The sequence below is a fragment of the Centropristis striata genome, chromosome 23 (genome assembly GCF_030273125.1).
Source record: "Centropristis striata isolate RG_2023a ecotype Rhode Island chromosome 23, C.striata_1.0, whole genome shotgun sequence".
Lineage (NCBI taxonomy): Eukaryota > Metazoa > Chordata > Actinopteri > Perciformes > Serranidae > Centropristis > Centropristis striata.
In genome coordinates, this window is record NC_081539.1 from 24,648,740 (window position 1) to 24,675,577 (window position 26,838).

Sequence of the window (26,838 nt, forward strand, 5' to 3'; positions counted from 1 at the left end):
TTAGGCACACTGGAGAATAATTGCTACCCCGTGTCTTTCAAGGCACGATCTCTACCCTGCACTAGTGTTTCTGTAACTAAAACACAGGCTGGCACACACGGCCGACTCTGTTTATGCCTGTAGGCCATCCAGGTCCAGCTTTGGCACAGCTACTCACTTTGCATTTGACTTCATCTGTATCCAGCAAGTTAATGAGGACTTCAAGGCCACCTACGTCCCGGATGGCCAGTTGGCACGTCTCCTGCATCAAATTAAAGTCCATCATGGCACACAGAGTGAGCACAGTGGCCGTCTGGTCGCCTCCCTGAAATAATAATGCCAAGCATGAATGAATGAAAAGGGGAGACAAAAAGGAAGAGAGGAGAAAATGAAACATCAAGCAGACATTTGGAAAAGGGAGGAGGATACAAACCCTCCTTGTCCCTCTGTTGTTTCACCCCATAATACCACTCCTGCTGGGGTTGTTTTGTTTATACCGCAGCTTGGTAAGTGTTTAGCTTTGTGGTGGTAAACACTGATGGAAAGAAATTATCTGCTAACAGTGCACTGAGCAGTGAACAGTGCCAAGACCAGAAACCATTAGACAAGGCCCCTATGATGCAAAAGAACACTAATAGTGCTGAAACCCTGAAACTAATGATGAGTTAGCATTTCAAAAGCAGAACATGTTTTGACAGTTGCTACATACACACATATCATTTTAGACCTGAACCCTAGAGATTTAGTAGCTACAACACTACTAGGTCAACAAGTGCTTTGAGGAAGGAAATCTGCTCTTCAATTTAGATGCAAGCTCCTGAACACACGTGGCAGAAAACTGATTGTGTTTTATTGCCACTTCACAGAAAAATACACAATACAAGTTATTACTTTTCATCGATCAGGGCTGTGCTGTGCAGGAGAATCTTCATGCTCACACTCAACACTGCACTGCAAAAAAGGTGTGTCTAAAAGCAAGATAAAAACACTAAATCTGAGGGAAATTATCTTGCTGCATGGACAGATAATTTCACTTGACAAGATTTCGTGAATTAAGATTGTTAAATCTAAAAAATAAGCATGTTGAATGCTTAAAATAACAAATTAACTCTTAAATCAAGATAAATTAAAGCTGCAAGCAGCGATGAACTGGCCCGAGCAGAGTGCACTGACAATTATTTGGTTGTTTACCAAGATAAAAAAAACTTTATATTTAGAAGTGTTAAATAATTTATCTTGTTTTAAGAGTTAATTTCTTATTTTAAGCATTCAACATGCTTATTTCTAGATTTAAGAATCTTAACTGAAGACATCTTAACAAGTGAAATTATCTGTCAATGCAGCAAGATCATTTCCCTCAGATTAAATGTTTTTATCTTGTTTTTAGACACACCCTTTTTGCAGTGTGTTTGTCCTGGGAGAGAGCTTCAATACAGACTGTAAAGCCCACTGAGGCAAGTTTGTGATTTTGGGTAAAACTGACATCACTTAACATTTAAAATTTCGCCTCACTGGTCAAATCCCAACCCATGTGGCAGTGGCAGAACCTTATACTATTTTCCTTACTTTTCTCTCCTAAATTTAGTGTCCAAATCCTTGTTTTCTTTCATCAGATTCCCGTCGCAATGCATAAATCCACATAATGTCCTAGCTGTGGATGCATGTTGACAGCATTATGGCACTTAAAATACCAGTCTTAGGGTTGGGGCTTTGAGATGGTTAAAATACCGTCCAGGCAGGCAGCGATGGTGTTTTTATATTACCATATTTAGTCGGTATCATATGCAGCTGCATAACAAACTTTGCTGGCATGCAATGGTTTTGATCATGAGAATGGGAAGGAATCGGTAGTCAGATAAAACAGAAGCTTGTGGCATGAAAATGCAAGTTAGCTGCTATAATACTAGACCTGCTACATGGCTTTGATATGTGACACTGAAACGCTAGCCCCAAAATCTCCTGGCAAGTGAACAATCAAATATTATTCAATTTTTGCAGTAGTTTGAATGTGCCACAGATAGAATTCTCATCCAGTGGGTTCAAGGCCGCCTCTACCGTTCCAAGACTTTATTACTTGCACACTTCGCAAACAATCTGAGACGTCAGGAGGACCATCCTAAATAGATTATTTCAACCAAACATAAGAATGTAACATGTCTTGCTATCAGCTAGCCATATGAGTAGAAAATAGCCCTTCACTATATAGAAGGCTGAAGCGGTAATCTGTTTCATGCAGCTGTTGGAGGGGCCGGCTCATCAGTGTAGGCCTATACCGGAGTCTCAAGTGGTGTTTGATCATATCTCCCTCACAAAGCAGTGCTCTGACACAGCAGGATAACGGCCACATGTGTTCTCCATATCATGATGCTAGCCTAAATGTGAACCATTTGCCCATTAACAGCAGTGGATCTACGGCTTCCTTTGTCTCCTCCACTCTCACTCTTCAAAGGATTCGGCAGGCGAGGTTCGTACCTTGTAAAAACAACAAAAAAGCTATGTTTAGGAGTGATAGCTGGGAGAACAGAAAACAGATCATGTGCTTTCATTTTTGTTAGCTTTGGTCTTGAAGTATTGTCGACATTCTTTAAAACATTGACAACATCTGACAATTTTTTATGGTGAAAGATCTTTGACTCTCTGAGCATGATAGGGGCAGATGCTTGAAGTGGAACCCATTCATTCGACCTGTGAACAAGAAGCTCAAAAAGTAAAGTAGTTTCATATTTTTGCACTGTCTTGGCAGTGATATATGAACTTGAGATAGATTGTTTGCCATGATCTACTGTATTAACTTTTCAGCAATCAATATCTAATACTAATTCTGAGTTTATACAACCTGTGATGGGTTTTATTAAGTTCTTCAAAATCCAAATTAAATCTTTATGTCTGCTTCATAAACTCAAGTGAACTTCCACTACTTAAGACATTTGCTACTGCTTACGGCTAGAGCTGGGCGACATATCTATGTAGAAGATATATTTTTAAATGTGATATGGAATTAGACCATATCACATATATCGATATAGTTTTTTCTTTCTTAATATATAAATGCTGCACTTACGAGGGTTTGTCATATTTAGTTATTTTGTAATGCTCATTATTCTTTCCTCATATAAATATATTTATTTCAGAAAAAGATTGGCCTATTTTATTTCATAGGCTATTTTTATCTAATATATTTTTTTTATTTAAATGTGCACTTATGGAGCTTTGATATGGGAAAAAAAAGCTACTCCTGTTGTTATACAGTTTTTATGTTCACTTAAATAAACGGTTTCAATAAAAGTACTTGTGACTTTAACTGAACATTTGCTCTCACTTTGTGATAAAAATATCGGGATATATATATTGTATATATCAATAATCAGCCTAAATATATTGGGATATGACTTTTGGTCCATATCGGCCAGCCCTACTCATGGCAGTAAATCTCCCCCAATGGAAAAGTGAGAGTCCACAGCCACACAAGCAGCTCTATGAGGCTCTACTTAAGCAAAGCAGTGATTTGAGATAAATGCTATCATATAAAAAAACAATAGCTTTTCTGTAATACTGCTGACAAACAGACAAACCAAACCAATAGCATAACATCCTTGGTGGAGGTAATAAAGTATAGGGCAGATTGACTTTGGCCTGGTGATGGAGCTACATGAAAAGTCAGGGGATCATTAAAGTCAGTGGGAATTACCCTGTGGGGATCATGAATGTCCAGCTTTATACCAAGTATGATAGCAATCCATCCAAAAGTTGTTTGAGACATTCTTAGGGGTCTTGTTCACGAGCGACGGCAAAATGGAACGGAAGATGGATAGACGATTTGGTGCGGTGTCAGCAGTGTTGTGGTGAAAAGGGAGCCGAGCAAGAAGGCAAAGCACTCGATTTATCATCTATGTTTCTACCCTCACGGTCATGGTCATGAGCTTTGGATAGTGGCTGAAAGAAAGAGATTGCAGATACAATGAGTGGAAATGAGGCTCCTCCAGAGAGTGGCTTGGCTCAGCCTTAGAAAGATAGTGAAGAGCTCAGACATCCAGACGGAGCTTGGAGTAAAGCTGCTGGGAGGGAACCAGTCAGTGGATCACCAAAGTCATTAGGACTCATCCTCCGGAAACCTTAAATGACTTTACAAAAAAATGTTGCCAATCCATTCAGTAGTTGTCAAGCTATTTCCCTGGAAAAGTGAAAACGCTGAGCTGTTAATGGTGCTAGAGGACGAGAATATCCAAAGTCATAGGAATTTATCGTATAGGGACCTTGAATATTTTGCTGCAATCTCTCCAATAGCTGTCAAGATATTTCACTTAAACCACAAATGTCAACAGACAGACAGTAGATCAAAGCCTGCTCTGGGGACTGCAATCATCTGCATAAAATGGGAATGGCAACCTATCCAATAGTTATTGAGATAAGTAAGTCTCTACCTAAGTCAGACAAAAACACAAATTGACCTTGTCTATATAAAAAACGAAACTAACGACGGCTTGTTAAGAAGAGCCGCTGTTAGCAGCAGTTAGCTACAGTTAGCTCTGTAGCAGTACAGTGTGTATGTGCTGCTGCTGCAGGAGGTGTTCACTTAGCAATCTCTGTTTGTTTACAACAAACACATCAGACACTCTGTGCATAGTTAGCGATGCCGTTAATTCACAATAACTATGTTTATGATCAGCGGAGACTCTGTGCATAATTAGCCATGCTGCTGCTGACGTTGTGCACACTCTAGGGGCTAACTTGTAATGGAGACACGCAGAGTGAGCGGACTTTTGACAGGGTGTGGCCTGAGACTTCCCGCTAGTCGAAACACGGCTAATAACACATCCCATTCAGATGATTCATTGGAGTACCACTTTGGAATTTGCAGCAGGCTTTTTAGGCGGATAATAATCATTAATCAGCAAGTGAATGGCAGCTAAACTGGTCATGATGAAAGATAGTTGTATAAATGCGTTATTGCCTTGTCTGACAAATTCCATTCATGAGTTGAACTCAGTATCAGCCACTTAAAGATGCTTTACGCATTTTGTTTCTTCCTTCACTGCAGGTGTCTCGGCCTGAGCTACTAAATAGCTGATGCCTTCCCACTACTGAATAGAGGTCTTATTCTCGTCTGGTTCCTCTGGAGCAGCAGACTGGATTCTGCAGACACAGACTGCCCTGCCTGGGCCACTCCAGGCCTATAAATCACCGCACTAAGTATGTAGGAGCGGGGATGGGCTTATTAGGGCTGTCAATGATACCCTGTTGACCTCAGGCTCTTGATACTGTTTTGTTGTATATATTTTGTGCATGAGTGTGTGCTTGGCTTCTTGCCAGCAGAGGGAAAACGTGCGTATTGAGTATAAGTGCTCAGATACATAAGAGCGTATGTCTGCAATGCTGGACTGGTGACAGGTGGACTCGGGCCACTGCCAGCACTTCATAGAGCTCAGGGTAAGAGGGAAGTAGCGTCTTGGCAGAGTTTGCGCTACAGAGGATGCATGAGGTTTCATACTTCTCTGCAGTCTACAGCAGACTGAGAGGGAAGGCTGCTAATGACAAGAACAAACCCAATCTCCTGCTCTATTATGGGAAAGGTACTGTAGGGCTAGAATGAATGATTACTGGTTGTTTCTTGCTTCATATTTGACATAGGATCTCCTTTAACATAAAACTTGATCACTTAATAGGCCTTTCTGTCATAAAATAAGTGCAGTGCACGCTGAACAAACGTCTAGTCGGGCCTTTGAATTGAAAATGAAATGATGCAATTATTCGTGTAAGTACAGTCTCCACATTAGACATGTTGTAAATGCATTACAGCCACTAAAAATTAAATGTTTTAATTGAGCGCTGTAGTTATTGAAACAAGCATCAGAAATGCTTAACTACTTAGAACGTAATTAGTAACAAATTCACTTCTGTTGAGAAAATGAGCTGATACTGGCTCTTGTACACTGGAGACAGGATTAGTTTTAGTGGAGCAATTAGTAGAATGGTTCTCCTGAGAGAAGAGCAGGGCAGTAGTACTGAGGCTGCCCAGCAGAGGGGGAGCAACCTTAATGAGGGATGAACACAATACCATGTGTGTCCAAACCCAGCTCAGCCTCTTAATCTACAGGTTTTTTTACATTTAAGCAGTGGTGGGATATAACTAAGTAAATTCACTCAAATTCTCTACTTGAGATACTTGTTCTTTACTTGAGTATTTCCATTTGATGTAACTTTATATACTTCCTCTCACAGGCAAATAATGTTCTTTTTACTCCACTGCATTTGTCTTACAGTTTTCCTTACTTCCTATCCAGTTAAAACCACATATCTCCAGATGTGTTGGTTTTGAATGTTCGTGATTAACTGAAGGATGAAGTGTTCCTTTATGTTTTGAGGAAATTCTCCCACTTCTAAAGCTAAATAAACTCTTAAAAAAGCCTCTTGGATCAGCTGGAAAATGCAGTGTCACAAAGCTGAAAACAGGCCTGGTTTTCTGACACCATGAAACATTAGCACAACTTTAAACATTTGCAGTAGCAAAATGCAAAACACACATTCATGCTTACTTTAAGTTGCAAAAACGTACATTTTGATAGTTAAAGTAAGCAGGAATGTGTGTTTTGCATTTTATTGCTGCAGATATTTTAGGTTGATGATTGTATTTATTAAATAATTTCACTTCAGCAAGGTTCTCAATGTAGGACTTACTTGTAGTAGAGTACTTTTACAATGTGGTAGTATTGCTTTTATTGAAGGACCTGAATATTTCCTCCACCACTGTATTTAAGGTAAACTAATGCAATGCAAAGGTTGTACAAATAGTGACTTTTTAAAAGCAGAAATATTTATTGTGACTGTTCAGAAGTCAATTTGTTAGTTTCAATCAAATCTGAACAGTTAAAAAAAGAAAAGAACTTCTGAATATTGCAGAGAGAAAATTATGAAAATGTTTACAACCCTCAATATTGGAATGTTTATCAGTTAACCAGTAACATATTGTGTATCAGACACAATATTTACATCTGTGAGAATATGAGGATTGTTTTATGTTTAGTTATGTTTGGAAAGCCACAGGCCAACCTAACTGATAGCAGCTGGAGAATTGTGTCCTTATTCAAACTGAGACAAAATACTCAAATAACATTTTGTGGCTCAACTCATCATGAAGTTATTCAGTCCTGACTAGTAAAACAGCTCTTTAGTCATCTTTAGTTGCTTAGTTTGTCTTTTTTGTTTTTACAGTCTGTACATATAACTAGATATTTAGATAATAAGGCCTATAAAAACATGCTAAAAGTATGAAAAAAAAATCAGCTTATACTGTGTCATTGATGCATTACAGACTGGAATAAGGAATAAAAAATCCATGTCAGTATGTTACAGACATACACACACATATAAACACATGCTTGCTAGGCAGACTAAAATCTGCATGGTGGGTTTAATGAGAGACCATGTAACCATTTTACAGGCACAGATCTCCAGTCATACAAGTATAAAAACAAACACATCGCACCCTAGGCAAATACTCATACATAAATATAATTAAAACACAAAACAGAACATCCATGTGTCGCTTTATGAAAGTGTTAAACTTCCTCGAGTACAAACGGCTGTCTATAGTGCAGGGGAAAGGGGGGGGGGGAAGATCTCCTCCTAAAATAAAACAGATATTTAACTTGGCTCATGCTAAGTTTCAGCGTCTGATGGTAATGATATTATAAAATGACTACTGGACAAACCCCATAAATAACTGTGCTGTGTGGTTTCCAGACAGATAGAAAGCTGGGACATGTTGGTTAGTGCAGCGCTGCATCTTGTTGAACACACACACAAACCTAAAGCTCATGCCACAACCCTGCTGAAAAGTACAAAATATACAAACCAGTGAGGGTTTTTTTTTTTTATCTGAATTTGCCTCTTTCATATCATTTACATCTTCTGTTTTTCCTTTCTGGAAAGGAGTAACAACCTACTTTCAGAGTGGGAATTTCCTTCCATTATATTCTATTTTGCTAAGCTAAAAATATCAAGAGTTGAACTTTACAGCAGTGTTTTCTATAAAAGATTTACTGGGGAGCACTGTGAACCATCTTACTTCAGTCACAGAACACAAATCTGTTAGTTATATCAAGAAATCCCTTACTGTAAAAATATGTAATGTATACCATTATTACACATTGAAATAACAATTGAATTTGAGCCACATTTAAGGTATTTTTACAGTTAAAGAAAAGGGGCCAGGTTTGCAACATGCTGTAAAACAGATTGCTGCTGAAATAAAGTAAACACAGTCTGTTTTAATATAATCTTTCTGAATGATAGAGTCCAGATAAATAGATGGACCGCTGAGTGAGGTAGGGTAATCTCTGAAGTCAAGTGGTCGGAGGTATTCCCAGCCAGTCTGGGTCAGTGGCGTTTCTTTTCCTTCCATGTTTTGACACATTAATATTCACCATATGCCCTGTCAGACCTATCACGGGCGCGCTTCATTTTTATGCTTCTGCGGTGTGGGCAAACAGTGCGTACAGCTGCTGCCGTCAGACAGCTCTTTCCCCTGTGCCTTGGCTCACATGTGCAACCAAACAGGCCTGTGTCAGAAACCAGGAATCCACCAGCCGAGCCAACCACTTCAATAAGCATCTTCCTACAAAGCGCCGCTTAAAATATATGTACGTGATTTAATCTGACATCCTCTTTTTTACTGAGTGGCACCTTGATATGATTGAGGTGAAACAGACAGGTGGGATTATTTGATTGGAAAATGTACTTTCATGATAGCACACTGTAAAAAAGGTGTGTCTACAAACAAGATAAAAAAGCTAAATCTGAGGGAAATGATCTAGATAAATTATCTACCTCTTCTAAATCTAAAGTTTTTTTTTATCTTGATAAGAGTTAATTTCTTATTTTAACCCTTAATAGGGCACTCTTTGAAATACTTGCATATTCTAAATTTCAACCCTAGAGAATATTGGAGGATATTACATACTGCCAGAATGTGGACTGTGGACTGTGGAATGTACCATACTAATCTATGAGATTTAAAGTGGTGAATCTGCAAGAAAAATATATATTTTTTAATATTACTATTATTATTTTTATTTTTATTCATACTTGACCCTAATATGCCGTCATAGTCAAGTTCTCCTCATACAAGTCATTGAAGAATAACTGTTTGTACGACTGTTTCTTGCAGATTTTTTTCAACATTTTTCATTTTTACATTGGAGGTCCAGGTCAATAAAGCTAATATTATTATATTATTATCATACTGATTGGTCAGATGTCATGGTGTCACTGTCTGTGACGTAGCTGGATCTTTGCCGATTAGCTGGAAGAAATCCATGTGGTTCTACGACCAAACAGAGAGACATGGGGACCCCATTTTGATATCCACTGAAGTTACCAAATATAGTTCTTCGCCCGATAAAGGGTTAAGCGTACAACATGCTTATTTCTAGATTTAATAATCTTAATTTTAAGAAATCTTGTCAAGTGAAATTATCTGTCCATGTAGCAAGATCATTTCCCTCAGATTTAGTGTTTTTATCTTGTTTTTAGATACACCTTTTTTGCAGTGCAGCTATCCTCTCGCACCGCCATGACTAAATATTACTTTCCATGCTTTGCAATTCTGAAGAGGTTTTTGAAAATTGAATAGTGATTCAGGACAGCATCAAAATTCTTGAACAGATGACAGGAAAAGAGCATGGACTTTACTGTTTCCTGTCAGTTGTGGCCTGCCTTAGCCTGCAGCGCTACAGCTCTCTGTACAAATCACTATTTTGGGTCGAAATCCATCAAAGGAAGGAAACAGTGGTGTGTAAGGTAACATACCTTGAGGTACTTGACCAGTTTCTGGATCTGCCAGTACTCTGATGGCAGGTCTGTGTTACTCTCTGGACGGCGCTCTGGCTGCTCCTCCTCCTCCTCACTCTCAGATGAACTCTCACTGAAAGCGTCCGCTGGCATGGATCCTGCTGGAGTCTTACTGAAGAAAAAAAGAGCAGATAACAGTGACCACAGATAACAATCAAAGGTGTTGGATAGTGTAACAACTAGACAATGCACAGCCAGACAAAGGGATGGAATATAATATCGTGAAATCTCTTTTTCCGGTGTTTTAAATTGAAAAACAGCATGGTCATCCCACACAAGGAGACCCATTAAGGATTTTGAAATTCAAGTGTCAAGTTTGAACTTCCTCAGAATCTCAGCAGCAGGAGAATAAAGATTGGAATAATGTCATGGGAGGACTGGAGTCGTCATCATCATATACAAAGACTCTTGCTCGGCGATTGATGCAAACAGAAATGCAGATGGCTTTTTAAAGTTGCTCGGCCACTTGGATAACCGTATCATAAAAATTGGGCACTGTGGAGCAATGAAATTTGGTACATATTCAAATGGGGCCGCTGAGAGACAGTTCCCATGTACATACAAATAGCATTTCCAGGGGAGCATATTATCAGAAGGAGCCAGCCGATATGAGGGAGTGTTTTCCAGGAAGCAACATGATAAACACCGAACCTTCACAAAGGTTCCAGGCCTACACACTACACACTGGGCGGTGTGCAGTCATCACTGTGACTGAGCGAATGCACCCTGGGGTCTTTATTGCATGTACACTAACTGATGAGCAGTGAAGAATGCTATCAGTGAACAGTGGCTAGTGTCAGTTTATGATGCTTGCAGTCTGTATATATTGGCAGATGTGAGCATGGAGACAGCTGAGGTGGAGCTGCCAAGAGCCGGAGGAAGGGAGAAAAAGACTTTACATACTGTACAGTCACTTCTTGTTCACATCAATGGCTAATACCCATTTTTTTCTTAGATGTACATATACGTGTATGTGTATGTATATGTATATGTAAATGTATGTGTGGGTGTGTGTGGGTGTTTATTTATGTGTGTTTGTGTATTTGTAAAAAGATGTATGTACGGTATTTGTCTGTACATGTATATACTGTATCAGGGGTCTCAAACTCAAATTACATGGGGGCCGCTGGAGGCAGTATCAAAATGACCAAAAAAAAGACACAAATTACTAAAAAATTACACAAAATGTCCAAAAAGACACAAAATTACTTAAAAAAGACACAAAATGACGAAAAAAAGACACAAAATTGTTTTAAAAAAAGACACAAAATGACCAAAAAGACACAAAATTACTCAAAAAAGACACACAATTATTAAAAAGAGTAAATTAAAGGACCTTCCACACACAACACAGTGAAGTTCCATTCACTTCCATTTGAGACCTGAGACATGCTGTATATATTTATATGTATATAGGTGTATATGTGTATATGTATGTTTATGTATATGTATGTTTGTGTGTGCATGTGTGTGAGACAGAGAGATAAAGAGAGAGAGACATAGAGACAGAGAGAGAGAGAGACAGAGAGAGAAAAAGAAATATTTTCCTTGTTTTGTTGTACTTTCATTTAGTGTTTTGTTTGCATTGAATTGTTTAGCAACTTGTATCGAAGGTGCTATGAATAAATAAATGAATGAACTAATACATTTCACCACTGGTAAAGCAGTATTTTACAGAAGCCCTGAAAGGCAAGTGAGAATAAAAATTATTGTGATCCATTTTCTGTCCAAGTCTGATCCTTTTTTCTCCTGTGTTTTTGATTTAAGAACGGGTGAAAAAGGGATTTGCCAAAAAGTTCCTTGTGAAACGGAAAGTTTTGCCAAGATATTTTTTCTAAATACTTCTTCTCATCAGACAGATGAAAAAGATGTTTTTGGCCGTGGAAATTTTTTTGTCAGGGTGTTAGTTATGTTGTTTGTTGTTGTAATACTCATGCTTGGCCACAAACGGCTTAAGTAAACAGGACTAAAAGCATTTATTAGGACTTATTAGGACTTTCAGAAAACAGACACAAGAATGTTTTTTCTCACTTGCCTTTCAGGGCTTCCATATATATTTTTGATCTTTTTTAACAAGCTACTTATATATATTTATAGATTGTGACAAACTTCTGTGGGACACTTACATTTTCTGGGAGGACAGGCGTCCAGGTAGAGAGGACACAGAGAATTCTGCTTTCATCTTGCTCTTGGCTCCCGTTCCCAACTTTCTCTTCTGTATTTCACCAGACTTCCCCTCTCCAGAGCTCTTACTGGCTTTCTTTTCCTCTGCTTTACTATAATGATGTGAAATAAGAGTCATTATGCCTGCTTCTATTTTGAAAATGGTTATTTTTCTAACATAATCATTATTTAACAATTCGAGACAAGGGTTCAGCGGGCATTTTTTTTCCTTTTTAGCAATTGAGATACTTTTATCTTCAGCCAGTTTTTCCTCAAATGGGTATAGTTATCACAAGGTACAGCTGCAACAGCTCAGCTCTTGCTAGATCTATTTATCAATCAAAGACCATATGTGACAGATCTTTCAGGGATTTTTCTAAGACTTTTTCCCAACATTTCTGTCTGTAATTGAGCAGAAAGGGTTTCCACACTGTGAACGTACCCATTAACTCAGATCATTGTGTAATCAGGAATATTTGCACTTGCCCTGAAATTTATAAGCCATATTACCATCTCTTTATAATGTGTGACTGCTGGCAGACACTCTGAGCACATTTGACGGAGACTAGGCATCACTGCTCATCTCCTGAGCAAGAGGGATCCCCACCACGCACACTACGTGGTAGCTTCAAGATATTTCAGGACACATCTTATGAGAGGAATTATCACATACCCGCACGGAGACATGAGACCAAGATTCTTCCATCTCGGACATGGTTCATATTTCTTCTCGCCGCCTGCCTTGTTCAGCGTATGCTGTTGCCTCCACTTCTCATGCACATTCTTTTCCTGTTGCTCGTAAGACCTCTGGGGTTGGCCTTGTTCCCCCGCATCAACCGATTCCACATGCTGGATCTTTTGTGTTGATGGAAGTTCTTGAACTGCTAAATCCTGTTGGTGAGTGGAAAAAGACAAAGAGTGGAGAGTGAGGGAAAAAAAAAACCCTCTTTCAATAGGCACTAAAAATTCTAGTGGTGAGATATACCAAAAGTGTTCTAAAATTGCATGTACTGGGGTTTGTTTATTTCGCAGAATAAAGGTGACCTATTATGCTTAATTTTAGGTTGATACTTGTATTTTTGGCTTCTACTAGAAAATATTTACAGGGCCCCATTCCAAAAAAAGAGTGTGTGGATGAAGCATTACTCATTTAGTAGTTAAAATGGTGTTACATTTTATGATTTAGGGACTGTCTTGTTAGCTAGCTAGCTTGTTGAATGTAATCATGCTTTCATGCTACACTGGTTATGAAAATGAGCCAAACAAAGTTGTCACATCATTTGACAACAGCAATGGCTTTCCTCAGTTAGTTAGCTAGCTAACATGCTAGCATAGAGAATAGGATCTAGGCCAGGCGGCAACCTCCGTGTCTGAGCATGGAGGCAAACCAGGAAGTGCCTTAAGCTGCATTCTACCGAAAATTCCAGCAGGGGGTGCAAAAAAATCTCTCCATTCATTTCAGTGCAAAATGAGAAAACTTCTCACTTGATTTATTACATCAGAAATGTTTTTCAGGACAACACTATAGTCTCAATCACTAGTAAAACATCTTCTTTAAAACAATTTGATGTTAATAGTTCATATAATGGTCCCATTTAGAAGAAAATAGAAGATAAAGAATCATATGATTTGGGGCATGGCTACCTTTGATTGACAGGTAACTAACAAGGCAACCCGTCATCAGGAGAGAAGCAGAACAATGTGTATCCACGGCAACGTGTCAATAAAGTTATGTGTAACAGGTAACATTATATAGATATAAAAAAGGACGGTTTGGTCTCATAACTTTGACCCTTTCACTGTATTTTCACTTAATGACAGTTTATTTGAACGTTTTGTTCAGTAAAAATGTCTTGTTCAGCGTTTGGTTGGACTAACAGACACTCCAAGGAGTCGCTGGTCAGTTTTCTGAGGTCAGTAACGAACATTTTGTTTTTGTTTTTTGCTAGCCAAAACTAACATCCCAGTTAATGCTCCAGTTAATGCTAACATTAGTCAGTCAGGTTGAGGTGTAGAGAGGCTGTAGTCAGTGATCAGATCCCTCTCGCTCCTCCACAGTCCAGATATGTTCTGCTCCCCGTATCAGAAAAAAGATGGCGATGCAAGATGGCGACAAGTGTAACGCTGAACTCAATGCATCCAACGGGCCACAAACCAATGAGTGACATCACGGTCACTACGTCCATTATTTATATACAGTCTATGATCTGGGCAAGAAGTACTAGCCAGTCACACCACAGTAGTTCCTGTCAATCACGGTACAAATGGGCGGGACCAGGCAGAACAATGCTTTCCCACTTACAGCCAATCATTATGTACTTTATGACGTGTACGTCATCAGTAAACACTGGACCCCAACCCAACAGGTAGGCCAAGCACAGATCTGGTCTGCCCTATCTGCACTGTCATATTAGCTGGGTAATTACTGCAACGACACTTTCTAGCAATATATAGTACCTTTGTGACATCACAAGCTCACAGAAGTCCTGATGTCTTAGTTAAAGGTACAGTTTCGAATACGGGCTGTGTTCATTTCTCTATGGATTGAGATTTTGGATACTTTCACAGTATTTATATGCACCTAGACCTGCTTTATGATAAAGAGATGGACATCTCACTTTTACCAGTATGGGACCTCAAAAACAAAATAGTCATTCTGATGTTCACTTGTGCTTCTTGTGAAAAATAACCATTTTCCGTCAACCATCTTCATTTTTCAAGACATATTATATATTCATGTCTTGCAATGTGTTGGCCATTTCCCTCCAAGAAGAGGCATATAAAAACTACAGAGCAGTATCAGTGACACATGAAAAACATCAAATTCACATAAAAGCCCTTTCTCAATAATATGCAGACCTGCAAAAAAATTCAGTCTTTATTGAGCACTGAAATAAAATAACACTTTCCCTGTGTTTTACACAGAAGAGGTCTCCCTCTGTTAATTGGCTGAACAATATCAAAAACCTTATTGTTTCTGTTCATTCCTCCACCTAAACCTTGCAGCTTGGCACAGACAAAGTAACGCCTTTGTGTCACTGTTATTCAGTTATGTTTTTTTTCTTTTGAAGGTCTTTATACCAAACTTTACAACCTATACACGAATGCCAATAAGACACATATGAATGGTTTGCAGGCAGGAGAATTTTTAATCACAGACACCTGCTCTGCAGAAAAAGCTCAGACTGTCATTGGTTGTTAGGGGCTCAACATTTTAAGGGCAGGGAAAAAGAATTAAGATGTATTTCTATGGCTTGTGTTCACGCACATGCTGGAGCCAAGCATGCCCAATCACTTTTCCAAAGGCTTGTTTTTCATAAAACACAAAGTGACCTGCTATTGGAAACATACAAGTCAATTCACCCAACCACAGAGCCACAGTCGGACTTTATTAGGCTAACCAAGCTTCTTTAATTCTATTATATGTGAAATGGACAAAGTCCATGCGCCTACACAGAAGGGAAAACTCTACATTCCTTGACATGCCACACTCAAAAGTCCTATTACAGGTGCCTCTCTGCATCTGAAAACACTACAGGCCTGGAGACAAATGCTGCGTTAAGCAGGACTGACGCCTGCAGTTCTCAACTTTTTATAGCAGGTGACATTCAATCATTAGCACTTTTCTTATTTCTATATTTGACTACTAAAGCCTAAGCCCCAACTATTTACATGTGTTTGGGGTAGACTTGTTTCTAATTACTTGATCCATACTGATGGAAAATCAGCAGGGCAGCAAATCTGAAGCCATTGGCCATAAAACATCTGTCAGTGGGGAGATTCAAGCCGTCTCTACTGACTGATTATGACAGTGAGACAGTCTATATTAATTTCAGGATGTGAATAACGAAAACAAATCTACAACCCAGGGAGTTTTTGCTCTTCACTGAGCGTCTTGTGCATGCAAATACACTGCATGTCCAATTTCCAATCACGCTGTGATGTCAAAACGAATCCACAACAGCGAACAGAGGAGGCGAGTCTGCTTCCTCCCTGTGTTGCAGCCCTCGTCTCCTTTGGCTGCCTCTGCTCATTTGATTGAGGCTGTCTAATCTAATATAGCTGTTAAAAACGACCTGCTTCCTCACTTTGGCAACGAGCAGATATGTTTGGAGATTAGGTGTTGTTATCTTTGGCTATCACCTTCCAAGTTTGGGCTCTCTGCTTTGCAATCAGGGAACTGAGCCTGAGCTATGTGAGATTGTGTTTCTGACAGACACCACTGCTATTGCTCTCTCAAATTAAAACTGGAATGGATCATGTCCACAAGAATGACTGCAATTACTTAATATCTCCGACGCAGGATGTATACTGCAACATTTGATTGCTGTCGTCAGCAATCAATCAAATGAATTTCAAAGCGATGTGTTTTTGAGTCGACCCCATCATATGAAGGTGATTAGCTCAAATAGAGGGAGAGAGAAAATATTCAGCAGTGAGAGTGAAACAAATGTTACAGGACACGGCGAGGCGCATATCAAAGGAGTTTAAGAATCCAGAAGAAAAAGACCTTGACAATGATTTGTGCCTCCGCAAACTGGTTCACAGCAATTTTTACTGCGGCTGTCCATCATTTTTAGATTGTTCAGACTCAAAGCATCACTCTTCACACAGGACTCGTAAAACATAAAAGCCTGAATGTCTTTTTTTACACGCTTCAGCCTGGCACTACTCATTGGTTTATTAAAGTCTTCACTAACCCCATTCCAGCTTACTTTACGATAGACCAATATCAACTCCACAGATAGAATGGAAGTGCTGTTTGCAAAATAGTTTATTCATAAAGAACTACTGGTGTGTTTACACCAAACTGTAATTGTGGCGCGATTACAGACAAAGTCACTGCAAAGACACAAAAGGCTGCAAATGTGTGAGATATTCATGTGATGCAGTGCCACAAAAGTCTATTCAATGAGATTCTCCTGACATCACTGACAAAAAAAGACAACTGACCAATATTGCAGTCCTTACTGCTAGCGTGGCTTTAATGGCTGTTAATGGCAACGTACAGCAATGTACAGCAGTGACTGCAGAAATAAATCCTAGTAGGGCTGCAACTAATGATTATTTTCATTATTGATTAATCTGTCGATTATTTAAACGATTAATCGATTAGTTGTTTGGTCATTAAAATGTTGAAAAATATCAATCAGTGTTTCCCAAACCACAAGATGACGTCCTCAAATCTCTTGTTTTGTCCACAAACCAAATAGATATTCAGTTTATTGTCATAAAGGAACAAAGAAACCAGAAATATTCACATTGAAGAAGCTGAAATCAGAGAATTTGGACTTGTCTTAAAAAAAACTGCTCAAACCAATTATTAAACAATTCGACTATCAAAATAGTTGACAATTAATTTAATAATCAATTATTGTTCGATTAATCAATTAAGTGTTGCAGCTCTAAATCCTAGCATGGAATATTTTTGTTTTGTAAAATAACTTATCTCGTCTTTTATCCTCAAAGGCTTTTCACATGCAGAAAAGTTCAGTGAAATCCTCTGTTATTAAAAAAAAAAGCATTGGGAAAAATCCACCTCCTTGTCAATACTTGTTGACATCTATGAATTATACACGGTAGCTCATAAAGTTGGATTAAAACACTTTTTACCTCTCCATGAAATGATTGTGACAAGGTGATTTATTATTGGTGGATAAAGTTTATATCTTCAAACCTTTATTTATCAATCTCTTCCAAACATATCGCATCGAAAATAAAAACAGAATTAACACAGGATTGTGTCTGAAAACAAAATTATTCCAACTTTATGGGCAACTGTGTATTACTTAAACTGTTGTACTTTTGAATCTTTCTGTGAAAGCAAGATTTGCACTTACACTTTCATGTTCATCATTTACAATTTAACTTACTGTAAAACAAAAAACAAACAAAAACAAAACTATATTTCATGAATTTTCAAGATAAAAGATCGATACAAAGCAGGTAGTGAGCAATAAATGGTGTTTCAAAGCTTTGATGAGGCCACATTTTCCAACACACATCATTGTGAGTGAGAAAAAAAAGATCATATTTTTAAATGATTAACAGATTTTTGCATGCAGCTGGAATCTATTATTGAGGCGATTTGTTATGTCGTCAAATTACTAAAGCAGGAAATAGCACTACTGAATAAATCACGCGTATTTCAATGTCTGGAAATGAGCATGTGTGTCTGTGTGTGTGTTTGTGTGTGTGTGTGTGTGTGTGTGTGTGAGTGTGTGTGTTGAGGGGGTGGGTGGTGATGAGGCTGTTTTGATGTTGGAACACGGAGGAGGTCGCTTTCAGAAATTTTTCAACACAGTGACAACCAGACACTAGCTCACTGGCGTGGAACAGTACAGACACTGATTACACAATCCAAACTCTGTTTACGTTTATGAGTCACACAGCATCAGGGATCAAATCAGAGGTTTAGAGAGAAGGACCTTGTTCATGGGACAAAGAGGCATTTCAACACCCACACATTTTTGCATAGAGAGCGAAAATTCAAGGCTACAATAAGGAGGTCTTAATGTGTTGATGATAATTACATCTGCCTGTGTTCCACTGTACCTGCTTGTTTATGTTCTCAGCAAAATGTGCAGATCTGCTCTTCAGAAGTGTTACCAGGTCTTTGTACACATCACTTGTTCGCTCGTAGCCGCTCTCCTCCCCCTCCTGTTTTATGCCCTGTGAAAACAAAGTGAAAAACAGCTTCATTAATTCCTAAAACCACAATTATAATGTGACCCACATGTCCGCTGGAATAGCTGAGGTTAGAAGGCTCAGATTATCTCCAGGCAGCCTCACAGAGGAAGTGTAAAACCATGTAAACCGCTAAATTAGGTTTAAGACACTCCTGCTCTTTGAGGTTTCATTTGCATCAATGACACCGATTCAGTTTAGGGTTGTAGTTTTTCACCTTGGTCGAACTATTTCCAGGTGAAGAAACAGAGGCAGGAAACCTATGGCTTGTCAGCAATGTCAGCGAAAGAGTGAAAGGTGCTGTTGCATGCAAAATCCTCTTAGAAATGATTGCAAACACATTCAGAGAGGTTCCTGCAGTTTTGAAAGTATGTGAAAACTCTCTACGCAATAGTACACACTTGGGGGAACACTTCAAAGCCAGATATCTCCTTGCTTTTAGTTATAGTTCATATATCAAAACATGGGCCTGTTTTACTCATATACTACAAACATGACATAATAGACTTTTGTTCTTGTCCAAGGGGGCTGTATGGGGTAATTATTAATAATCAGTGTTTTACCTACAGTAAATGGTGGTCAGAACGCTGTTGGGAAAGGGGGCAACAGGAAGGTATATGTTAGCCATTTAAAAAAATTATTTCAGTGTACGCTGCATTAATAACAGGGTTTCCTCTACATGTAATTGATTGTGGCGCACCGCCACAGCAAAATAAAAGCTGCCACACCTTCAGAATAATGTTGTTGTTTTTTTTTTTACCTTGTTTTTATGTTGTTTTATGTTTGGATTAATGTAAATGATTGTATGAAATGTGATTTTGGCTAAAAACATGTTGTTTTTCATGAAATGTGACGCTATGCTGCAAATACCATTATTTTGAAAAACCAACACCGGAGTCACCACCTGACTGTCTGGCTGTGACGCGTGAAAGACGAAGAGAGTAGAGACAACAGTCCGATGTGGAGGGAGAGATAAGGGTGAAAGAAAGGTACTAGGTTAAATTTGATACAGTTTTGTTCAAACCAGTGAAAACAAGCCTAATATATCGATGGATTAGGCTACAGAAAAAATCCTGAGTTGGTTAATACAGGATACACATTATTTCCATCATTATTTCAGAGAGATTCTTATTTTTATTATATTTTTGTACCATTGACACTTGTTAAAGACAGACTAATTTAGGCCCAATAAAGTGAGTGAAGTGTGTAAAGTAGAAAGAGATTTATTTTGTTGTAAATTAATTTTAACTGTAAAACTGTTTTAAATAGTCATAATTTCACAATACAAATTCATGTTGTCGTCCCCCCTCTTCCACTCGGGCAGACCTCCCCCACGGTTTAAAAAAATCCTGGCGGAAACCCTGAATAATAATTAACTTTTTTATCACGCAGCCACCTTTAAAGTCACCAAGCTCCTTTGAAAGAAAACATTGATTTTACCTCATAGAACACAGTATTTGCTAGTCTACTGCTGCATTGTTCGTTTAGTTTGTTTGTTGTATTGTGTGACTTTTATGAATCCAAACTAACCCTTTAAACCCCCAAAGTCACACAATAACACAAACAAACTAACCAACTGAGGCAAAAGTAGATCAACAACTCTAGTGTTGTGCAAGGTAAAATTACTGTGTTTGTCAAATGTGTGTAGTGGTTTTGAAGAGAGCTTTTTAAGTGGCTAAAATATACGTTTTGAACAGCCACTGTCCACAGCAGTATATTTCTAAGCTCCTGACTGCTTCTCCAAACTGGAGGCATACCGACCGCCCACTACTGTAGTTAATACACTGACTGTGAATAAACACCTCATTCAACCCCTCCCTCCCTTTAAAAGCCAGGTATGTCATTTTTTTGACCAGACAAATTTGAGGTATATTTATGAACATACTTGAAAACATTGAGTTTTAGTTTGAGCTTGTCATCTGATCATAAGTATAAACATAGGCCTGTTTACTTATAACATGAATTATGTTATTAATGCTATTACTAAGAGTTATTAAGACTTTTAAGAAGATCAGAAATCATTTGTAACTGTGTTGTTCTAGTGATACTCATTGTATTGTGAAATTGTATAACTTTATGGTGATCTGTTCTTAATGACTGCACATTCTCAGTGTCTGCTGATGTTGGATGCAGTATACCACTCTACATTGCTCTGCATTTTATCTCTGGGTGTGGTTATCTTGTAGACCACTGTACTTTGTTTAAATATCCCTTCCAGCTGGAACGATGTACAGAAGGACTTACAAATGTCAGAAGTGATTACTCTTGGTGAACCTGAGTCTGGAACTTAACACTCTTGGTGAATGCTTTTGCTACTAAATGTATTGTTTTTCATTTTATTCAGCTAGTTTTGGAAGCACAGCACTGTTTACGTATCTTTACTTCATAGTTGTCTTAGTCTGTTCATGTTGTTAGGGCCCGACTGACTCAGTCAGTGAGGGACCTACTGTATCCATAAGGATTATTTTTCTTACTTGTTTTTCTTATTTTATCACTTTGGAGGAAAAAATGAGGTGCTTGGGCTACTCGAAAACTAACGAAATTTGTCAGAACAGCCTCAAGGAGTGTATGATGCTTCACTGTGAGAATTATAACTTTTGACTGGGGGGCGTGGCCTTGGCGCCACAGCCAAATTCATTATAACGCCATGACATAAGAACCTGCTGTTACTACACTACACGTGTTAAAATCTTTTCCAAACTTCTCAGGTTTGATACAAATGACGGCCTGAAGATATCTGCAGGATCATTTTGAATCATAGTCATAGCGCCTCCTGCTGGCAACAGGAAGTGACACAATACCAAAAGTAAGAACTAAAACCCACGGTGAGGCGTCGTTTTCTTACTGTGGTCCACGTTTGTGGAACAGCCTCCCTGAAAACCTGAGTTTGTTTCTATGTTTCGTTATCTTTTTATAATTATTATTTTCTCCTTTTTTTTAATGTAAAGCGCTTTGTGTTGCATCTCTCTTTTATGAAAAGTGCTATACAAATAAAGTCTGATTGGTTTTATACTGTGGTGTCCTGCTCTGTACCATCTGAACAGATCCACCTCAATTCAGGTCAGCCGACTCCATGATGCTAGATCGTGAAACTTTTGTCTTTTTATTGCATGCTGTTGCTGTGGTGACCATCCACGCCGTGAAACAGGAACGATTCACAAGGGTCCATGCCTGAACACATCCCTATCTCAACATGCAGTCAAAGTCATAGCTCCCCCTACTGACAACAGGAAATCAGCCTCATACTACAAACTTCCTCTGATTTACATGACATTTTAAATATCTAAAATCTCTGCAGTGCCTGCCGGCGATCGGCCAGCTCCCCGACGCACGTTGGGTGCGAGGGCCCGTTCACTGCTGCTTGCAGCCCTAGTTTGATTTGTAGCTGTAACCATGTTTTTATGACCTCTTGGCCAAGTCTCACTTTAATCTCAACAAAATATTTACCTGGTTAAACAAAGTATGAACAATAACTTCTTCACCTGCCTGGGTAAGTTTAGGGCTAGGGAAAGGACCAAAAGACCAAAAGATTTTTAAGCCAAAGCTTGTAACAGGGAGTAGAACTGTAAGGCCAAAATACACTTTTGAGGCTTCATTTGAAAAGTTACATCTTGTAGTTTCTATAGCTGTTAAAGCATGTAACTAAAACATAGCTGAAACTACATCAGTTTAAAGAAACAAAAAGATTTATGTTCAGATCCTGAACATGAATATATTTTGTTTGCAGTGTTTCCCCTACCATTATTTTAGGGGGGTGCCCCGATTTTCACGATATAAAGTTCTACTGCGTTGTGTCAGCAGAGTGTCTGTAACCCGCCAGGCACTCATTCCCCCGACCCCCCCACCTCTACGTCCTCCTCCGAGACGTGCGCGCACATTCACACACTTACACACACACACACACACACACGCACTGAATATACCAAGCTGGTTTATCAAGGTCCAAACACATGGTTGCATACGCCGCTTGGTAGCTGCGAGCTAACATTAGCTTACAATTAATGTTGCTTTAATCACAAAAAGTTTAACTGTGAATAACAATCTGAATTATTTCCTGTCGCTTTGCAGCTTTCAGAATAAGAGTACAGTGTGTTAACAGAATCCATCACAGAATTTACAAGACTGTCAAAATAAGATGCCTTAAATAAAACATAGAAGAACCCCTATTCTCTATTTACAATAATTAATAAAACATGCAATCATTAAGATCAGTGTATATGATGGAATAGTGGTATCAGAATGTGTGAGAGGCCACCAAATTTGGGCTTTTTATTGAAAAAACTAATTATCCGGGGGGCATAAAGATTCTTTGTCACGGTATATCCCAACTGTGAAAAATGTGGTGAAAAATGTTGTTTTGATGCATTTAAGTTAAAATGTACAATTTTACATGCATGTCGGAAAATATGCCCCCCCCCCCCCCCCCATTGTACTTTTGTACATAGGAGCATTGTACTTTTTGATAAGTATTGAATATGATGCTGGTTGTAACTTTTCAGATGTGTGGCTACTTCAGTAATTTGTCTTGCTGAATTGCTTCCCAATAATAAATGCTGTGATATAGTATATAAGTATGGAATTGATACCATAGATTGCTCATGGGTTACTGAGATAATTTAACTTAACTGACAACTGTGCGCTGTGATTTGGCTATAAGGTTGGTATTGTAACAGTTGTTGGTGAGGAGGAAACACACAGTAACTAAATTTGGTAAGGTCTATATCTCACTCAAATTTATGATTCAAGAACATATGATTCAAGCCCAGAAAAAATATTTTCTAAATCACTGGAGCATAACATATCCAACATTCAGAGGTGAATTTGCTGCCACTTAACTGACTGTACAATGATGAATCGGCCTATCAGAAATTATTTTCCAGGAGGTAACCTCACTGAACATTTCCTCACACACAAAAAGAAAAACAATATTACTGTTGCAGCTGATGTAGTCTACAGTGCTTTATCTTTCTAGCCTTACCCCATTGAGAAAAACTCCAGCAGTGCTCCAGGTGATGTAGAGGGTCTCAGTGTCACAAGGCTCAATCACAAGGTAACAAATCTCCCCGTGCACCTGTCTCCACGGAGGGGCGCGGCAGCCATTTGAAAATATATAATCTAAAATGAAAAGGAAAAGAAAATTGGCAGTTGCAGAGAACTTTATATTATGCAGTCCAGCCTGATAACAACGAGTTTGTCTCCAAAGGACGAAGGAAAAAAATCATCACAAATGCCTGGGCTGCTAAAGAGGATGACATATTACTCCAAGGAGCACAGGTCTGAGACTTGAGCCCAGGGTTGAGCTATGGTTTCACTTGCAATATAAATCATCCTCTTAACCTCTTTAACTCTGCTAGGACGCCATCATCCTCAAGCTAACATTACTGTCTTTGAGAGGTTGTAGTAGGCTCAGTTTAAAAGCTAAAATTGCAATTCTTAAAGAAATCTAAAAAAAATGTAAATAGTTTTTGTGACCAATCACAGCATGGATTTTTCTATGGTTTCATCAAGTTCTTGGTGTCTTAATGTGGTATTTTGAAGGGATTTTTTTTTTTACCATGACTATCAATAGGCTTCTTACTGGTTTTAACAGACGACAGCACATTACTCCGATTTTAACTTCTCTTCACTGGCTCCCTGTTAGTTTTAGAATTGATTTTAAGATTTTACTGATTACTTTTAAAGCACGTCAGGGGCTGGCTCCAAGTTACATTTCAGAGATATTGACACCTTATGAGCCGGCCCGCAGCCTTTGGTCCTCATTGGGTCCCTTCTGGCTGCTCCAAAGTCCAGGCTCTAAATTAAAGGTGATAGGGCGTTTACCATCAGGGCCCCTCGACTCTGGAACGCCCTGCCTGAGGACCTAAGGCTCGCTGAATCACTGAATTCTTTTAAGTCACTTCTCAAAACAGATTTTACAGACTTGCATTCATGTGATGTTGGTCTTTCTAATTTGTGTGGTATGTGTATATGTATGCGTCTATATGTGTGTATGTGTATATGTATGTGTGTATGTATATATTTTATTTATTTTTTTATTTCTATTCCTTCTTCATTATTGGTTTCTTATTGTTGCAGGAGTTTTATCCATGTTTGTTCTGTCAAAGGACTTTGTGAACGCTGTTTTTAAAGGTGCTAAATAAAGGTATTATTATTATTATTATTATAATTCTCAAGTGGTCAAAAATGGTTAAATTATCCACCAAATCTTTGTAAACATTGGCATCAACTCAAGAATTGCTCCAACAACTTATGAGGCATAATTGAGTTGGGAATGGCCTTCTATACTTCCATTACAGTCCTCTTTAGGCCCTGAAACATGCTAAACATTTGAAAAGGTGCCTAATCAAAAAGCAATTTTTATGACAGATTTATGACTAGAAAAAATTGAAAACTGTGACACATGGTGCATCTCAATTTAACCTTCAGGTCCCCAGCTTTCAGATGATGTCTACCACTGCCATGTGGCTTCTACTGTTAACCTGCTATCTCCCCCTAAAGACCAAAAAAGACAAAAACAGATCTACGGCCAGGAGGGGTTAGTGGTGTTCATATTTAAAGGCTGCTTGTGAGTGTGTTTCATCGACCGTGTCAATTCAACATGAGAAATGGGTGCATAGACTGCTTTTACCACTTAGAGTGCACATGCTTTGTAAGACTATGATAAATACACTGCAATGCAGCAAAAAACATGTACTGACTAACGACTTGGTAAACTGGAATCTGACAGATATAATGACTTCCATGTCTTTTGTGGCGGCAGAACACAGACTTTTTATGCTTTGGAATATCCAGCATTAGTGTTAATAGCAATTGCTTTGCTTGCAACCCAGTGAAATGTGGAGATAATTCAAACCTGATGTGTATCGAACTGACTTCAACACCCTCTTTTCCCCTTCACTGCAGAGATGTTTCAACAACTCCACTTCATTCTGCACCGCGGAAGGGTCCAGCATGACTTGTCTGTGATGAAAATGTAGCAAAACAAAACAAAACAAACATTCAATTCATCTCATTCATTCATGGTTCCTTTTCTAAACCCACTGCCTAGTCCAATCAAAAACAACCACATGTTGCAGGGAAACGGGTTAGGACTGAGTGAAAGAGGATAGGCGTGGAGGATGGAAAGATAATCAGACTGAAGGCTGAGAGATAGGCTTGTGCCGACTGGCGAATGGGTCGCACATTGACAATTTTAGGGTTTATCAAAGATTGTTTTTTACTATACAGATAGGTATATACAGTAAGGTGATATTAGTCACTATCACTAACAATAATCTCTAGAATCTACACCAGGGAGGGCAACTTAAATGCTGGAGGGGCAACAATTTTTCATTAACACCACCACAGGGCCACATATAGGACCGTGCACTTAACCAGATATGATGAAACTGCAATTTTAAATATGTTTACAGTGCAGTAACTTAACATATTTCATGCTCAAATGCATGTATAACAGTATAAATAGTAATACAAAATGTTTGAAGCAAATGAAAAATAACCACTTACTGTGATTTTTTTTTTTCAGTGCAAGAACAGCAGACCAACATTCATTGCAAGAAGTAATTTTGTGCATTTTTACACTGCACTTTTAAGATTTCATGCTCAAATGCATGTAGTTGTACTAAGGGCCACTTCAAGTGAAGGAGCGGGCCGTATGCGGCCCCCGGGCCTCCAGTTGCCCATCCCTGACCTACACCCTTCTGTGCATTAGTTACATAGTTAACATTATGGATATGATATGGAATGTAATATCAAAGATACAACCCCAATTCCAAAGTAGTTGCAACGCTGTGTCAAATTCAGATTGAGTATACATATTTACAAAAAACAAAAGTTTCCCAGTCCAAGCATGACAGCAGATTCACACTGCTGTAAATCTTGAACTGGAGCACCAAGATACAGTATGTCAATACTTGCATGACCTGTAACCTAGCTGAAGCATATGTCCCGGCTCCGATCAACAAGTAATTCTGCTCCTCTGTTCTAATCAGAACTAGTCTTTATTTTCTGTCTCTGTCTGTCTGTCTGCTTATGTGTGTGAGCTCAGAACAGACAGAGCAGAAAAAAGTGTTGGCAGGAACCACAGACTGATAGAAAGACTCACAGGGTGCATATTTTATGAGAATCAGAACACTTACGTATATCCTATTAAATTACAAC

At 38.7% G+C, this 26,838-nt stretch overlaps 1 protein-coding gene across 2 annotated transcripts in view; it reads right to left on the bottom strand.

Annotated features, from left to right (window-relative positions):
* odad2 (outer dynein arm docking complex subunit 2) overlaps positions 1 to 26,838 on the bottom strand; it is a 68,104-nt gene that overhangs the window by 37,347 nt on the left and 3,919 nt on the right. For both annotated transcript variants that reach the window (XM_059326474.1, XM_059326475.1), the window contains exons 5-11: positions 25,532 to 25,638; positions 23,657 to 23,793; positions 18,547 to 18,663; positions 12,665 to 12,882; positions 11,955 to 12,104; positions 9,787 to 9,940; positions 158 to 304 (exon numbers count right to left, since the gene is read on the bottom strand). In XM_059326474.1, the coding sequence (XP_059182457.1) occupies positions 158 to 304; positions 9,787 to 9,940; positions 11,955 to 12,104; positions 12,665 to 12,882; positions 18,547 to 18,663; positions 23,657 to 23,793; positions 25,532 to 25,638 (1,030 nt within the window). The remainder of the gene's footprint in view (positions 1 to 157; positions 305 to 9,786; positions 9,941 to 11,954; positions 12,105 to 12,664; positions 12,883 to 18,546; positions 18,664 to 23,656; positions 23,794 to 25,531; positions 25,639 to 26,838) is intronic.